This window comes from Aythya ferina (genome assembly GCF_964211825.1).
Source record: "Aythya ferina genome assembly, chromosome: 11".
In the NCBI taxonomy this organism is placed as follows: Eukaryota; Metazoa; Chordata; class Aves; order Anseriformes; family Anatidae; genus Aythya; species Aythya ferina.
This window is the reverse complement of record NC_140307.1, coordinates 611,870-629,135: the sequence shown is the minus strand read 5'-3', so window position 1 is coordinate 629,135 and position 17,266 is coordinate 611,870. Positions and strand designations below refer to the sequence as shown.

At 58.3% G+C, this 17,266-nt stretch overlaps 1 protein-coding gene across 2 annotated transcripts in view; it reads left to right on the top strand.

Annotated features, from left to right (window-relative positions):
- Positions 1-17,266, top strand: part of FRMD5 (FERM domain containing 5) — a 77,941-nt gene that overhangs the window by 56,110 nt on the left and 4,565 nt on the right. For both annotated transcript variants that reach the window (XM_084531780.1, XM_084531779.1), the window contains exons 2-13: positions 4,933-5,037; positions 6,075-6,117; positions 6,242-6,320; positions 8,585-8,682; positions 9,961-10,084; positions 10,577-10,664; positions 12,802-12,890; positions 13,283-13,346; positions 13,969-14,060; positions 14,978-15,052; positions 15,411-15,479; positions 15,926-16,032. In XM_084531780.1, coding sequence (XP_084387906.1) covers positions 4,933-5,037; positions 6,075-6,117; positions 6,242-6,320; positions 8,585-8,682; positions 9,961-10,084; positions 10,577-10,664; positions 12,802-12,890; positions 13,283-13,346; positions 13,969-14,060; positions 14,978-15,052; positions 15,411-15,479; positions 15,926-16,032 — 1,033 coding nt within the window. The remainder of the gene's footprint in view (positions 1-4,932; positions 5,038-6,074; positions 6,118-6,241; positions 6,321-8,584; positions 8,683-9,960; positions 10,085-10,576; positions 10,665-12,801; positions 12,891-13,282; positions 13,347-13,968; positions 14,061-14,977; positions 15,053-15,410; positions 15,480-15,925; positions 16,033-17,266) is intronic.

The window sequence follows — 17,266 nt, the reverse complement described above, 5'->3', positions numbered from 1 at the left end:
TGCGTGCAGCACCGAGACTGCTGTGCTGCATCCTGCGCCCTGCTCTGCAGCGGCAAAGCTTGGGTCCCTTGGGCAGTGCCAGCTGGAAGCATGGGGTGGCTCTGGCTCTCCCTGGAGATAACGGAGTTGTGCTTGCCATGTCCGCAAGAATAAAGCTGGCTTTTCCACTGGAGTGGTGGGCACTGAGCCTGGGCTGGTCCATGCTGGGCCTCTGCAGGGCTCTGCCAAGGGCATCCCTAGCGGTGCGATGGTGCTCCCAGCTTCTCCTGCAGCACGCTGGTGCTGTGTGCTAGCGCCTCTGTGCTCAGTAACAACCGTGGTGCTGAGCCAGGGGGTCTCACCAGAGGAAAGGAGACAGCAGCCAGCAGCCTCCCCATGGCTTTGTCCCTCCCTGCAGCCAGGGCACGGCACTGGAGCTGCAGCTTCCAGGGCTCGGGGACATGCTGCTGGGACCGCGGTGCTCTGTGGGCCTGCCAGAAGCGAGGAACACTGTTCATTTGCAGATGAGCTGCTATTATTAACTCTCATTTTATTTCAGCTGTGGATGACCCTAATTTTGGCTGAGGAGCTTAGAAAAACTAAGAATGCAAGGTTACTTTAATCGTCTTAAAGTTTAAAAATCATCTGGGATTCCTCTGTTTGGTACTGCGTGCGGCGCTTACCTCCCCCTGGGAGCCTTGTGTCTGTTTTGCAGTAAGCCACACAAAGCTGCTCCGCACTAGTGGGTGTCACACACCGGAGCTGTGCACTTTGCATCCTACAAACACGTTACAGATGTTAATTCTCATCGTGACAAGGTGCTCGTGGGCTCCTCTCCATGTGCCGGAGCGGGCACCGAGACACGGGCTGCCAGCATCCTTGGTGCTGTGCGACAGGCCTGGGGCCAAGTTGGTCAGAACTGAATTTTTTTGACCTCTTTCAAGAAATAAACCTCGTTAGAGAGGTGTGAGCCACCACACCACTGGCTTGGTGGGCTTGCTGCTGGAAAACCCCATGGAGGGTCCTGCTATGGCAAGACCAGCTCCCCTGGCCCATCCGTTTTTGCTGGGGTGAGGTGTTTGGTTTGTATTTATTTACAGTGCAGCACCTGAAGCTCATTCCCCTTTTCAGTTGCTGTAGTTTTCCAAAAGGATTTTATGTTTTCTGCTTTTGGATCCGTGTCTTTCTGTGCCAATGGTACTTGCCTGCCTGCTGCTGCTCGCTTCACCCCTGGATGTTCCTCAGAGCCCCTCTGCTGCTTCGCCGGGTGCTGCGCCACCACGCTGGGTGACATGCGTGCCAGCAGGGTGCCGTACCTGACAGAGGAGCAGTGCTTGCTCAAACAGCAGTCCTCTAATCCTGCTTTCATCCCCTGGTGAATGATTGATGAGGAACACGGAGATGTGGAACCCGACCCCCCCCGTGCAGCCCGGGTGAGCTATTGATCGTGTTTGTTTTATGCAGAAAAGAGTAGCGCAGTTGTGTAAACATTATCTCTGCATTTTTTTTAAGACTCAAATTGGCTTGAGGGTGGAGGCCGGGAGCAGTGGTGAGATCTGCATCCTCCCTGTGCTGCCAGCGAGCACCCATGAGCGCCTCGTGGGACAGACCCCGAGGCACCCACGTGGCACAGGGTTCTCCCTCGCACCTCTCCTCCACCCGTGGAGCAGCAGACCCATGTCCGTCTGTCTGTCCATCCTTCATGGGCCCTGCTGTCTCACACCTGGCTGAGCCTCCCCAAGCCCTGAGGAGTGGGGAGCGTGCTCAGCAGCCAAGGCAGGGAGGCTGCGAGGCAAGGAGTCCCCGGGCTCTGTCCCCAGCACTCGCCAGCTCCTCTCCCAGGTGGGTGCGCGGCACAGGCAGGGTTTGCAGAAGCACGCAGACCCTGCGCACCCTGCTGGGCACCCTTGGGTGAGCCCGTGGACAGCCAGCCAGTGTGCTCAGCTCGACAGCCAAACTCCTCTTCCAGTAATCACTGGGTAAAATCCAAATTAAGACTTGGAGGGCCAAGCACTCTGCAGAAAGCATTTGGGCACAAGGCGTTGCTGTGCCTCGGCAGTGCGGTGTGACCGTCCGGCAGCAGCCCCACAGAAGGATTGGGGTTTGCAGATCTGAGCACCTGTGCCGTGATGCCGCCTTCTGCAACCAGCAGCACATCTTCGTCTCATCTCACACGAGACCAAAGCAAAATTAGGAACTATTCTGAATCCGAACAATGCTGCGTGGTACACTGCAAGTGATTGGCACTGCGCATTATCCTTCGCAGCTCGGTGCTGAAGCCAGCTACCCCCGCGGCTCCGTGAGCCCGCCCGCGCTGGGAGCGCTGAAATCTGGAGCGGTGACGCTGCCCTGCCATGCCCGGCCGCCCCTGGGACGTGATGTGGTGTTTATCTGCAGTGCCTCAACTTTGTAACTGGAGTTTAAGAAAGGAAAGCGGGGCTCAGCAGGAGCGGCAGCGGGGGATATCGCTGCGTGGTGTCAGCGCGGCGCTCCCGGCGCGAGCAGGGATTACCGGTGGTGGCACTCAGCGATGCTCTTGCCGTCAGGATGCGGTGCCCTGCAAGGCTGGCCTCAAAAACTTGCAGACGCTGGGACAGATATAAGCCGTACTTTATAAGAACATATAAAGATCAAAACGGAGAATATTTAAGCTGATATTACGCAACAGACAGCCCTTTCAAGTTATGATTTGTAAAGACAGCTCGGATAATTTCCTGAAAGACATCCTCATAATGACTAATTTAGAATATGTTTAATTCAAGTTAGAGAGATCAAAGAGAAAACGTTTTCCCCTGTAATGCCATTTGCGTTTTTACACTTAACCATGTTTCGGTGGACGGGGGGACGTCTGCTTTGCACTTCTTTGCGATTTCTTTGTGTTAAAATTGCAGAGGAAAACATTACGCAGACATTAGCACTAATGTGGGACACGGGTAGGGAAAGGGAGAAGAGCCTGTAGCAAATTCCTGTGAAAAATGGCTCTGGGAGGTGAGGGGCGTGATGCTGCGCCAGGGACATCTCCTCTGCTGGGCCTGTCGAGCCAGAGTCACTCTTTGCAGTTTCCTCTGGCATTTTTGTGCCTGTAGCAGGGGTGAAGCTCAGTCAGCGTTCACACAACGTGGGGCTCGGAGCAGGAGCTGTGGGGCTGCCTCTGCCTGTTGTTTGAGTAAAGAACAACGGCTTGCTCTAACTCGGGCTGAAGGGATCTGGTTGCTGGCAGGTTCCGTTATTCCTCTGCATTTTGTGCCCTTGCATCCGAGCAGAGCGAACAGCCTGTACCGGGCGGCGGCTGACAGTGATGAATGATGCGCGCGGAGCCTCAATTAGCCTATTAATAAAGCAAAATCTAGGCCACGGTTTTCTGAGTTCGGCACCCATGTCCACAGTTTGGAGTCCTCAGGCATGGCAGGGGCAAGGAGGTGGGCGATGGTGGGACACAGACCTCAGTGTCCACGGGGTCAGGGGGGCACCGCCACGGCTGCTGCAGGGGTGGGCGCGGGGAGATGGGGGCAGCCGGGTGCTGGGGCTGCTCGCTGAGTACCAAGCACTTGTCTTAAGTGAGTCTGAACACTAATGAACCATTTCAACCTTTTATTAGATCGGAAATCCTGCCCTCAGGGCACTGCTGTATTTGTTTGTGAGCAGACCAGAACATAATTGCAGCAGTGAGATCGGGCTCTTTGAAGAAAATGGGAGTGTTTTAGCCTGTGTCAATGGGTACAGCGCTGCCCCACCTACGTTTCCTTGACCCTGGTTATTTTCAAGGTGTGTGCAGCACAGTTAGACCCCTAAGGCATGTCATTTACGTTTCTGTTTGCTCAAAGATCAAGCAAAGCCCAGCCCATGCCTCCCCCAAGCCATGGCCACTCTCTAAGCCTTCAGTGAAATGCCTGGTGACCAAGTCAGTCCCAGCCTGCCCTGTGGGATTGCACTGATCACATCACCGTCTTCCAGGAGCGGTGGGGCTGGGCAGCACCAGTCCCCTCCCTCTGCTGCCCCACTGGGCGCAGGGGCTGGTTCTCCCATTTCCCCCATTTCTCCCATTTCTCCCATTTCCCCCACTGCAGTTGGGGCTGGGGCCAGCGTTGCACACCCCACATCTCCAGCACAGCTGCCTACTCCTTGCTGTGTCCATTTCTCCTGCTCACTTCTGTTTGCCACTGCCCCAAACCCGCCACCAACCTGCTCCAGTGGCTGAGCACCAGCGCGCTGCAGCAGCCACCCATGCAGGGGGTGCTGAGGCTTTCAGCAGTGCCCCCACGGGCACCCCCAGGCATGGGGCCTCACTGCTGGCCTTGTCCCATGGGCAGGGGGGCAGAGTCAGCGCGGTGCCAGCGAGGTGCAGAGCTGGTGGTTGCTCTGCCAGGGACATCAAGAGGAGCACATCACACTCCAGGAACGGGTTAACGCCAGACCTGTAGGAGTTCCCCGACTGCACGGCCTGTGTCTGCTGAGTGATCGTTTGATCAGATAACATACACGGTAAATGTATTTGTAGGAAAAGCGAAACCCGTGTTCTCCTGAGGAGCGGTGTCATCTGTCAGGAGCGGTGTTTGATCTGCGATGAGGCGCTGCCGAGCAGGCTGTGCGGGGCTGCAGTGCCGGATTGTATGGGGCTGCAGTGCCGGGCTGTACATTTGAGATGTCTCACATTTTGTATTCAATACTTTAATATTTCTCATTAACATTCGCTCCAGTGCTGTCTGTACATTGCACGGGCACACGGTACCTTCTCATTGCTGAAGGGAGCAGGCTGTCCGAGCTGGAAACATCGCTGTGACACCAGGGGAGCTGGAAACATCACTGTGACCTCCCCTCCCTGCTGAGACACCACAGGTTTAATGCCTTGGTCTCCCCACCCGGCTCCTTCCTCTACTAATTCATCTCACCCAAGCTCCTCGGCTCAGCCACCCCTGTCCTGCTGCTCTGTAAATGCCACTTCTTGTCTTGCAGAGAGATGCCAAGGGTCAGTACCTGTTTGACCTTCTGTGCCACCACCTGAACCTGCTGGAGAAGGATTACTTCGGCATTCGGTTTGTGGACCCCGACAAGCAAAGGGTGAGTGCTGCCGGGCGCTGCGCTGGGGTTTCCTGCAGCTCTGCTCCCCCAGCCCCAGCCTGGCCTCGGGGAGCAGCTCCTGGCACGGGGCAGGAGCAGTGCCCAGGGGCCGTGTCCTGCTCGGGTCAGCCCTGGAGCAGCGAGCTGGGAGGGCTGAGTTCTGCTGCTCTTTCCGAGCGCCCTCCGCGCCGGATTAATCTTCCTCCTAAAAGGCGTGCAGAACGCGAGCGCTGCACAAACATGTGTTCAGTCGCTGCTTGCCATTAGAGCACTTGAGATTTGTGAATGAGGAGCATTGTGAAAGTGCTCACAGGCGGAGCTATTAATAACGGGCTTGTGTTGTGTCTCCTGCTGATCGATATAAGCCACCGTAACAAATAATTTCTGCTCCCCAAGGCACCTTCTGCTGTGTCTGTGCAAGGAGCTGCTGAGCGAGGAGCTGCTCCCACGCTGCCACCGCAGGGGGGGCTGCTCGGGGCCCCCCTGCCCCCAGGCTCCCCAGTGCAGGACCCGTCCCCTTGTCCCCCTTGTCCCGGTGCTGGCTGCGCCACGCAGCGTTTTGCTGGCGGCATCACGGGCAGGTTGCGTGCTGCTGCACCACTTGTGTTGGCTCTTTGTCTCCGTGGGTTGTGCTGAAGGGCCTCTTTAAGCAAATTTAGGAACAAAACGCTGTGCATAATGCATTGTGATGCATTGTCTCTACGGGCACAGCCACTTGAGGGAGCGCTGCTGAAACTGCATCCAGCGACAGCGGCACGGCGCTCCTGGCAGATGGGAGCAAGTGACAGGGCAGGGGGAGAACATGGGGCTGTGTCCTGCCCTAACCAGTGCAAGGAGAGGACATTTCTGTGCCGTAGTGCTTCTCCCTGCTGCCTTCACCTTGCCGTGCGACCCATGGCTTCACCTGGGCAGCACGCTTTTATTTCAGGCAGAGGGGTGCTTTGTTTCGTTAATCTTGCCCTGAACATTCAGTGTTATTAATTGGAAGTGTTTGCTGCTGAGCTGAGCTGACTGAAGGACTCTCCCTCTCGTTTCAGCACTGGCTGGAGTTCACAAAGTCGGTTGTGAAGCAGATGAGGGGTAAGCAGCGCTCCGGGCGTGCGGGTGCCCCGCGTGGCGCCTGGCCACCTCCCCGGCCGGGTGCTGGGGGCACGAGGTGGGCAGTGCCGGCGGGCTGGTGACAATGTCACTGTTCTCGCTGCAGCCCAGCCGCCCTTCACCATGTGTTTCCGCGTCAAGTTCTACCCCACGGACCCCGCGGCTCTGAAGGAGGAGATCACCAGGTGAGGCGGGCACCACGGGGGCTCGGCGGGCACGGGGAGGGGATGGCCGGGGCCCTGCGGGGTTTGGTTTCATGTTTGAGTCACAGCGACAGACATTTAGCACCCAAATCACGCCGAGTGTCACAACGGGGGGAAGTGTGTGTGTTGTGTTAGCATTTAGAGCCACCGTGCCCGGCAGGCAGCGTTCGGTGCTGCTTGAAGCCCATGGCCTGGACATCTGCAGGTGGTTGCACAAACCCGTTCCCAAAGTGCTCAGGGTGCCACACTTCCCATCGTAACATCCAGGGCCACTGCAGCTTCTGCAGCATCCTCCAGTGCAGAACAGATCCCGCTCTGTGCCACGTGCCTGCCTTTCCCTGCGGCTCCCCAAAACCTCTCCTTCCAGCTGGAAGCCCTCGATCCTGCGTGGAGGGCTCCGGCAGGAGCAGCAGGGCACCCTTCACATCCATTTTCTGCTTCTCCCGACACTCCTGCCACTTCTAAACGAGCTCTCTGTGCAGCTGCCTGAGTGCATCCTTTGCTCAGATGGTTACTGCATGTGCTGGGGCTGTCTGGAGGGTTTGAGTGCTTCCAGTTCCCTGGCAGTCCCCTGGAAGCAATTACCTACATCCCTTTATGGAAGGGGAATGAACGTGGTGGAAGAAAGGGATGATGAATGGCAATTCACAAACTTGACAGTGCTTCTATCAAGTTTCTATCTTTAGGGGCTCTTCGTGCTGCCTTTCCTGCCAGAAGGAAGGGCGGGTGTGCAGGATGTGCAGAGCCCTCTCGAGGTCACAGCAGCAAAATAAAAGCGTGGCTGGGGGTCTGTGGTGAAACTTCCCCTGGCCTGGAGGCTCGGGTCGTCTTTTACTGCAACTTTCCAAACTCCTCTCCTGGTGCCTTTTGCCATTGCTGCTGCAAATTATTCAGTTGTCTTTGGTGCTCCAAGGGAGAAGCCAACAAAGGTGCTGGGCTGCCCTGCTCCCGGCAGGTGCCCCTCACGTCCCACAGCTGGAGAGCTCTGGGGTTTGCCTTGCAAAGGAAGCCCCGTAACCTCATCTGTTAAAAACAGGGACAAACAGCACGAGCTTCTCCTTCTATTTTCAAAGCAGGCCAGAAAAGCCATCTTGTGCTGTGGACAGTCGGCTACTGCAAATGAAAGGACTGCCAGAATCAGCTGCTCTTGCACCAAATACGCACCAAATGGTGACAAACAGCCCGTGACACCCACTCAGCCCTGCTTGGCCTCAGCAGCCCGAGGATGGGCAGCACCAAATCTTTACACATATCCAGCCCCACACAGCCAGCCCCACGCCAGGCTGGGAGCTCTCCATCAGCTTCTGGAGGCTGGGGGATCGCAAGCTCTGTGCCATTAAATATTCTGGGAGAATGCGCTCCGTGCTAAGCGCATGGAGGTTTAAGTCGGCTTACTGATACAGCTAAATATATTCCAGGATTTCACTTTTTTGGATTTTCAGTCTATTTTTGCAGGCAGCCAATGGCAGAGGATCTCTGGGATTTTGCTGTCTGCTCAGCTTTTTACTTTAGTTTTGCATTTATAAAATCTTCATATTTTTAGTGGGAGATCAAGTAGGAAACAGCACAGAAGATGCTGAGGTGCTCAGAAAAGTCTTCTGAAGTTTACTTTGCTCTTCGTGATGTACAAAACCGATGAGAGCCTTGCTTGTGTTCCACATTAGGAACCCCCCAGTAATAATAATTATAATAATAATGAAAAAAAAAAAAAAAAACTTAAGATGTTTTCTGGGAAAGTGAGAAAGTTGAGGTCCTTCCAGGGTCTGGCTGCAGCTGGGAGATGCCCATCAGGATGGGAGCACTGTGAGGAGCACTGTGCTTATCTGCAGAGCCTGTTTGGAAAGGTCTCTGTGTCCTGGATGCAAGTGTTCCTAGCGGGATACGTGCTGGAAGCAGCTTTCTTGGATAGCATTGATCTGTCTTTTCTGTACCGGCATGCACAGAAGTGTCTTGGCGTAGCTCTCACACAGATACTTCTTGTTTTTCTTAAAAAGCACTGATTTAGGGGACTCCTGCGAGCCGTGGTTTGCCGGGGCACAAAGCCACCCGGGCTCACACCAGGTGCAGTAGGACCATTTGCTGCACTGTGCCACCGGCTGTTCCCAAGCAGGAGGAGAGTCTTATAAACGGGCTGCTCGGAGAGAAATGCTACCGCCAGTGTCCTGTGGCAGATGTTCCCCACCTAAATTGCCTGTTTGGGTAATTTAAGCTTTGCCTAATGACTGGACTCTCTCTGCTGTCCTCAGGTATTTAGTCTTCCTGCAGATCAAACGAGATCTCTACCACGGCCGTCTCCTCTGCAAGACTTCAGACGCTGCGTTGCTGGCCGCCTATATCCTTCAAGGTAATGCTTTTTGACAAGATAAATTTGCTTTTCATGCTAAGTACTGATTACATTATTTCACTTACAACAGATCACTGCACCTGGCATACAAATGTCACCCAGCCAGTGCAGGGCTCATCCTTCAGCACTGTGTCGTGTCGTGCTGGGCTGGGCTGGGGAGGATTGGAATTGCTGCCGTGGTCTCACCCGCAGCAGAAGCACACGCGGCTCTGCTCTGAGCTGCCCCATCGCTGCAAAGCACCCACAGCTCACCTAGTCCACGTCTCCCTCTTGTGACTGTGCAGTGGCTTTTGTCCAGGGGCCACAAGGTGGTCAGCAAAACCGCCGTGGGGTGCTCCCAGCAGCACCCCCCATGCCTGCTCTGCCCCTCTGCAGAAGCAGCCCCGTGGCAGCGCTGCTCCTCTCGGGGCTGTGCACAGCCTGCGGTGGCGCTGGCAGCCCCCGGGGTTTGCAGCTGCAGATGAGAGGTAAATGCAGTTCTGCTGATTCCTGGAACGGGTGAAGACGTCCTTGTGTAAGCTCGCTGCTGTTCGCTGGGTGCCTCGGCAGAGAAAGTGCTTTTGGCAGCGAGTTGCAGAGGTGCTGGTGCTGCAGGAGGTGGGAAAGGCTCCGAAAGCCATCTCCTGCTGACCCCCTATCCCATCTGTGCTCCTGCTGCACTGCTCTGCCTGCTCCTACTGCCCCTGCCCAGCCCATGGCACTGACAGCACCCAAAGCACTCGGCGTGGGCTTTCCAGGCTCCTTGGGAGAGCTGGGTGGCACTGGAGGGACACAAAAGGACATTGAGGGGCCATTAGCATCGCCATGCTGTGTGTGTGGTGTGTGCAACTGTGCTGCAGAGATGCAGCCGGTGCCCCCTGCCCATGGGGGGCTGTGGGCTCAGATGTCCCAACCTGGGGGCACTCACCCTGCTGCCCTGCCAGGGCCACTCCTGAAGTCCCTGGGCAGGCGGTTGGGTTCCTGGGAAGCTGGGTACGTGCACCCCTGCGAGCAAAAAGTGTTTGGCAAGGACTTTGAGGAATTAATAAAGGTGGGACAGTGACCATCTGCTTGCGGGCGATTCCCAAGCAAACGGTGAAATGAATTGGATGTGGTTAAAGCCTGACAAACGAGCCCTCCCGGTGGGACACACGGCCGTGGCGGTGCGGTGTGTCCCTGCTGCCCTGGCACTGGGGGCTTCGAGCCCCGGCCCCACGCCTGGCATCCAGCACCACAGGGCCCGGGGTGGCTGCAGGATGGGGATGTGCATGGCCACTCATTGCCTCTGTCCCCCCCCAGCTGAGATTGGGGACTACGACCCGGGGAAGCACCCGGAGGGCTACAGCTCCAAATTCCAGTTCTTCCCCAAGCACTCGGAAAAGCTGGAGAGGAAAATCGCAGAGATCCACAAGTCGGAGCTGAGGTATGGCCGATGCATGGGAACGGGGATGTTGTTGAGGCTCTGCTGATTTTTATTGCTGTTCAGGACATGGGGGCACGCCACGGGACGGGCACTTGGAGCTTTGTGCATCGTGTGCAGCTGAAAGCCAGCGGTGCTCTTGGCAGCACTGGTAGCAGCAGAAATGGAGCAGAGGGGTTTCGGAAAGGTGCTGGGTCAGGCCTAACAGCAAAGCTCCCCCCGAGCAGCGGCTGCTTCTGTCCCCAACCTGCCCTCCCCTCCCGCCTCGATTGAAGCTGGGCAGTGCCTGTAACTCAGCCCTGGGCCTTGCAGGGGCTCCTCACCCTTGGTCCTCCCCAGCACCGCTCGCTGTGTCGTGCCCCAAACAAGCTGGCAGGACACAGGCTGGGACCGATGCCCCTTCTTCACAGAAACCACAAAGCTGAGGACAGTTTCTCACAGGCATGTCTCCCGTGAAATACTCTTCTTTTTTCCCCCTTTTTTTCCCTCCTGCAGTGGGCAGACACCAGCTACTTCAGAGCTGAATTTCCTAAGGAAAGCCCAGACTCTGGAGACCTACGGAGTTGACCCACACCCCTGCAAGGTAAAACGGCTTCCTGAGCACTGTTCTGGCTCTGCGTTCTCATGCTGGCAGGTGCCACGCTGCAGAGGTGCCGTGATGCTCCAGGCACAGCCGTTTGTCACCCGCCGGGGGCTCTGGCACCGGGAGCACTGCGGAGCGTGGCAGGCGCTGGGTTGGGCATGAGAACATAAAAATGGGAATATGTGCACAGGGGGCAGCAGGGGGGATAACTGCCCCGAGGGCCTTCCCGAGGAGTATTTAGGGAAGTTATAAGAAGGTGTTTGTACATGCAGACAACTGCAAAAGACAATGGCTGATCATCTGCAGAAGCGTGTAATTTGGAGGCAGCGACAAGGTCAGTAATGTGTCTGAGAGACCAACAGCCATTAATCTGCCGGAGACAGGCTAACTCCCTGCTCTTCCCTGGCCACTAATCGAATTTTCTGTTTGAAATGCTTTCTATTGACTCTAGATGTCATTGCGTTTGGCTCTCCGTGGTCCCTCATAATCCCATCACATGCAGATGGACACGGGATGCAAAGCAGGAGGGGAGCTTTGCCATAAGGGGAGCGCCTGCTCTGAGCTCCTCCAGGGACTTTAAGGGGGTTACGCCGTGTAAATTCCCACTCACAGCAAGTACACCTGGCCGGCGGGGGGAGCCCGGCCATTTACTGGCACAGGAGCAGGGCAGAGCCTAAATAAAATCAGCAAGGCAGAGGACGTGGGCAGTGCCATGCAGTCCTACCCCTGCAGCTGGGCACTGTGCGGCTTTGTGGCACAGGGTGCTGGAGGGGCCAGGCTCACAAATGCCCAAAAGACAGCAAAATCTGCACTCTGCTGCTGGGCACTGGGCAGGGCCATGGGGCTGGGGCTGCAAACAGCGGGAGCACAGCACGGGTGGGGAGAGGGAGAGCACGGCACGGCGCTGGCTGTGCCGATAGCCCGAGGGGCTGGCGCTGGGAGAGCTGCACCCACATTTGGCTCCCTGCTGATAACATTCGCTCTGGCACCCCTGTTAGCAGCAGGGTGCTGTGCCCCGGCACCGCCGTGCGCCCCCCAGACGGTGTGGGGCAGCGATGGGGATGTGGTGGGGGTCTCCACCTCCCACCTATGTCGAGGAGCCACAGCCCTGGGCTGTGGGCGCTGCCGGTCCATGGTGCCGCATGGAGATCTCATCCCCTTCACATCCGTCTGGACATGATCACTGGGGGCTTTGTGCCTTGCTTTGTGCAGGAGGCTGGATGTTCAGGGCTCCTTGCTTTTGGCCATTCACCCTTGGCAGATTAAAATGGATTTTGATCTAATCTGGACTTAAAACCGATTCGTTCTCTGCCAAATTCTGAAGATATCAGGAAAGCTGTCTCCTGCACCCCTCTGATGTGCTTTCAGGTAGCTTATCTGTACAGGGACAGGAGCCAAGGACTGGTGGCAGTGACCCTTCAGAGAAAATGCCCGTGGCCGCACAGTGAGGCCCAGGCAGCACGCTGCAGGAGGAGGGCAGGCACCAGGCGGGCATCCTCCCCTGTGAAATCCTGCATCTGCTTCTGCTTCCAGTGCTGCGGACAGTGCTCCCGTGTGTCCTGCCAGCCCCTGTCGTGCCCGTTTCCAGCTCAGCATCCTGATAAAGCAGCCTGAATGCAGGGCAGGCATCTGCGGGCTGAGGAAAAGCCTCCCAATTAAAGAGCAGCCACTACCCTTTTATAATATTTTTAAAATTCAGCATATATCTGCTTTTTTTCATGAGCATCAGTGCAGTTAATGATCGCTTCCCTGGAGTCTGGTTGTTATGATTAAGTTACCGCGCCGCCTGGCTCCGCGCACGACACTAATTACGGGCTTTAAACTGCCTCGGCGCTGCCCGGCTGCACTGGCTGCGCAGGGCTCCGAGGGTGTCAAAGGTCCAACAGGTTTTTACCATTTTCCTGTTGAATTATTAGCAAAAGGAATTGGTTGGGCACCGTCATCTTCGCTGCTTGTTGCGTACTCGTGAATTGGTGGCACCACGAGGGCTGGCAGCTGCCCTGCGCCGGGGGATGCTCGGGGTGCGGGGCTGGGGCAGGGGGGGCTGCGAGACCCCGATAGAGCTGGGGGTGGACGGTGGCGTGTGCCCGCTGCTGGTGTGGCTGCATTCTGCTGAGGAGCCGCTGTTGCCTTCCAGGACGTGTCGGGGAACGCGGCGTTTTTGGCCTTCACGCCCTTCGGGTTCGTGGTGCTGCAGGGGAACAAGCGAGTGCACTTCATCAAATGGTGAGCGGGCCCCGCGCTGTCCTGCACCCCCTGCTCCGTCACGGTGCCCGTGTCACCCCAGGGTGCTGGAGGGATGCCGGGGCTGCAATCCTGCTGGCGGGGGTGCTCGGGTGCTCCCAGCCCTGGTGCCTTCCCCGGGCACTTGCTGGGTGCTGGGTGGAGGCAGTGGAGCCCCCAGGGTTGGCAGTGAGGGGGGGTTTGCCCCGGGTTTCTGCCCATGGCAGTGTCTGTCTCCTGGCCACCCGCCCTGCCTGCTGGCCTGCCGGTGCCACCAGCCATCTCCAGGCCATCCCCGACACGGCCGGGCTGCGGGGAGGCTGCGTGGCCGCGTGCTCAGTGGGGCCAGGCAGCCTCTCATGTGTGTGTCCTTGTCCTTGTCCTTGTCCTTGCAGGAACGAGGTGACCAAAATGAAATTTGAGGGGAAGACTTTTTACTTGTACGTAAGCCAGAAGGAGGTGAGTGCATTCTCTCATCTTGGGTCCTACTGAGCACGGCCTTTTTCATTGCCCCAGCACGCAGCCAGCTCCTAACGCCCCCGGGGGGCTGCAGCCTCTGGGTGTGCCCCTCGGAGGGGCCCTGTAGGGTGGGTGACACGGGCTGCAGCTCTGCCATTGCTGTGGATGTGCCCATGGCCCATGCTGAGCCCATTGCGCCCTCCCCATGGCTGCAGTGCCTCGGATGCCCCGCGCTGCCCCTGCCCCTCGTTGTGGGCACCAGAGGTGGCAGGGCCGTGCTGAGGGGGGTGCGGGGGGAGCTCAGCAACAGCAGCGTGGGGCTGAGCTGTGCTGCGGCCCGGCCGTCCCACCGACACCCCTGGCTGACCGAGGCACCCCGAGAGCACTGCCGAGAGCCGCCAACGTGCGCACCAGCTGCACGAGTGCTAAAAATGTGCCTGTGGACATCCAAAATGCAAATAGTCTGGGTGTCAGTGAGGGGGGGAGGGAGTGTCCCTGCAGGGGTTTGCACCCTGTCCGTGCAGGTTTTGGCCCCCCCTTCTCTAGGCCCCAGCCACGTTCCCGGCACGCAGCCTGCTGGTCCCCACTCACTCCTTTCCCCGTGGACTTCTTTCTCCTTTAGGAAAAGAAAATTGTCCTTACCTATTTCGCCCCAACGCCAGAAGCCTGCAAGCACCTCTGGAAGTGTGGGATCGAAAACCAAGCCTTCTACAAGTGAGTGCAAGGACGTCCATCCCAGCGCAGCAAACCCTCAATCAGGAGATGAGAACTAATTGTCTGGGGGTCAGGTCTCTAGCACTAAGCGAGCAGCGCACCTCCTGCCCCAAGCACCAGATGTGTTTTAGCATTTTTCCCGTCAATCACGGCTCGTTCGGTGCCAGTCAGGGTGTGCTGGTGCTCGGCTGCTCCCAGTGCTGCTGCCCTCGGCCAGCTGGGCTGGTGGCCACAGGCTGCATGGAAAGGGCCAGGTTGTAGCCACAAGGGGCTGCAGGGCAGGCTGTGGGCTGGGCTGGCTGCTGAGAAACCGGGGCAGAACGCCTTGGTTTTACCGTACGGCGGTTTACTTAAAAATAGCCGTCTTTGTGCTTTATAATGAGTTTTATTCTAATCAGCGAGATGTGAGATAAAGTGTGTAATGTGTTCTCTCTGGGAATACTGCAATCAGCGGCTGCAATCAGCAGGTTTCATTTCTCATTATATTAACATGGAATGAAATTGCAATATTGCTTTACAAATCTTTTTGTGATTAATGCTGGCAGCACACGATGGCAGGATTCCACGCCCAGCAGAGTGGACCGGGGGCTTGTGGCGGTGCCGCTCGGCCCTGGCCTGGGGGCAAAGGAGCGGCTGCCCTGGGGTGGGGGCAGAGGGTTGGGGGGCTGCTTCCAGGGGCTCCTCGCACTGTGCAGCCCCCAGAGCCACCAGCCTGCCTGTGTGGGGCTGATCCATGCGTCCCATCGGGGATGGGGCCGGGGGCTCCTGTCCGAAGGCACCGATGGGTGCCCCTCTGCGCTCCCCAGCCCCGTAGAGCCGTCAGTCCCCAGCTCTGGGTGCTGTAAAAGCAAAGCCAGCCAGGGCTCTGCCCGTGTGCCCAGCAGTGGGGCGCTCACGCAGCTCTCGGTGCCTTGCAGGCTGGAGAAGTCGAGCCAGGTCCGGACGGTGTCCAGCAGCAACTTGTTCTTCAAAGGAAGCCGGTTCCGATACAGGTGAGGAGCGGCTGCGAGTCCCTGCTGGGTGTGCTTTCGGGTGCTCCCTCGGCTGTGCTTTGGGTGCCTCTGGTCACAGGACACCCGCCCATCGCTGCCGCGGCGAGGCCATGGCCACGTTGTCTCTGTTCCACTGCTGCCATTCGTCTCTCCAGCTCTGTTTGGTAGGAACAGGGCTGAAGAGGAAGGGAAAGCTCTGGGGGTTTTGCAGGGGCAGCTCCCTCCTGGCTGGCACAGGATGGTCTGGATGCCTTGGGCAGGCTCCCCTAGAGGGGAGGGGGTCCCACAGTGCCCAGCACCCCAGCTCACCGGGGTCCTGCACTCCTGCTCACGGCTGCTGTTCTTCTCCTACCTGCAGTGGCCGCGTTGCAAAGGAAGTGATGGAGTCCAGCGCCAAGATCAAGCGGGAGCCGCCGGAGATACATCGGTAAGATGAAGGTTACAGCCCATGGGGCTGGGGTACCGCAGTGCTCGGGGTGCAGAGGGGTCTCTGGGGCTCCACTCAGCCCTGTTCCATCAGCCCAAGCCCTGGGAGGAAGAGCTTATGAAGGGTTTTCAGAAGCTCACTCCTATTTGAGTTCTCCAAGCTGCACAAGCTCGCAGTGCGGGCTGTGTTCACTGGGAAGGATGCAGGCAGCATCTGCAGCCGCCTCCTGCAGCCGCCCTGTCCCTCGGTGCCGTAGCTCTGTGGGTATCCCTGAGCCCAGGGCAGGCATGGCCCCGCTGCTGCTTGGGGCAGGAGTGGAGCAGAGGGAGATTTGTGCGTCACAGGGGCTTTTTGGAGGGACCTGTTGAAAGGCAGGAGGAGATGTCCCCATCTGGGCCGTGCTGGGTCCAGCCCGCGGGCTCTCACTGTCCCTGTTCTGTCCCCAGGGCAGGGCTGGTGCCGAGCCGGAGCTGCCCGTCCATCACCCACGGCCCCCGGCTGAGCAGCGTGCCCCGCACCCGCAGGAGAGCCGTTCACATCTCCATCATGGAAGGTAGGACACGGGGAGACCGGGGTGCTGCAGCCAGCGCAGCCCTGCACACGGGCACACACACACGGGCACACAGAAAAGCCGATGCACACCCAAATGCATGTCCAGCTAAGAAGCCTGTGCGTGCTCATCACATCCAGGGTCCCCAGGGCGAGCAAAGCACTGACACAATGCAGCCTGTCACCGCCACCCCGGCTGGGGGCCCAAAAAGGGGCCAGAGAGCACAGCTAGGTGGGTGCAGAGAGCAGCCCAGGGGGCTCTGCACGGCTGCAGATGTGCTTGTGCTCGCTGCCGCCTTCTGTTTCTCAGCATTTAGAGTCTCTGAAGTCCAGCTGGTAAGGTTGTGCTCAAAAATATTGAATGCAAAGGCGATCGAGACCCTGCTCCTGCCACCCCAGCTGCCACAGGGTCTGCCCTGCTGCACTACTGCCAAACCACTGGCACCCGCTTGAGAAACAGGGAGGCTGGAGGTTGCTGAGGGAGAGGAGGGGACAGCCCGGAGCCTGGGGGACCCCCACAGCAGAAGCAGTGCTTGTGCCCATCAGGGGTGTCCGGGCCTGGCGTCCGTGCTGATTTTTGGGGCACCTCAGCTGCCCTGTTGACAACGAGCACCCTCTCCTCACCTCCCACGGGTGCCGTTGCAAAAAGGAGCGGGCATTAAATAGCCCCGCACGATAAATCACCCGGCACCTGGCAGCTCACACCCTGCCCTGGCAGCTGCGTTTTGTCGCTCTCACTTCAGCGGGGCACGGTGCGAGCGCCCAGAATAGCCCTGACGGCCAGCCCACGGCCCCAGCACTGCCTGCACCAGCCGAGCCACGGGCAGGCGGCCGGCCCCGCGCCTCCTCGGACCCCACGGGCACCCCTGCCACCATGGTGAAGTGCCTGGTCAAAATCAAAACCAAAGTCAGCGTCCACCTGCGGCTCATCAACCACTGCTGCCGCGAGGTGCGGGTCCGGGTGCTGGCCCTGGGGCCGCGGCTGCTGGCCCGGGCGCTGGGGGCTTTGCCTCTCCTGCCCGCTCTCCCCGGCCCCGATGTTGGGCACGGCCACGCACCAGGTGAGGCGGTGGGTCTGGGTGTCTGGGGGGGGGCCACGGCCACAGCCACAGCCCTGGGGGGCGCGGGATGCGGGTCAGGCTGTGGGGAGCACCTGGTGGCTCCTCTGATGGGACGTTATTACCCAGTTTTGGGGCTGGTCCCAGCTTTCCACAGATTTCCTAGCTATTTGTGCCGGT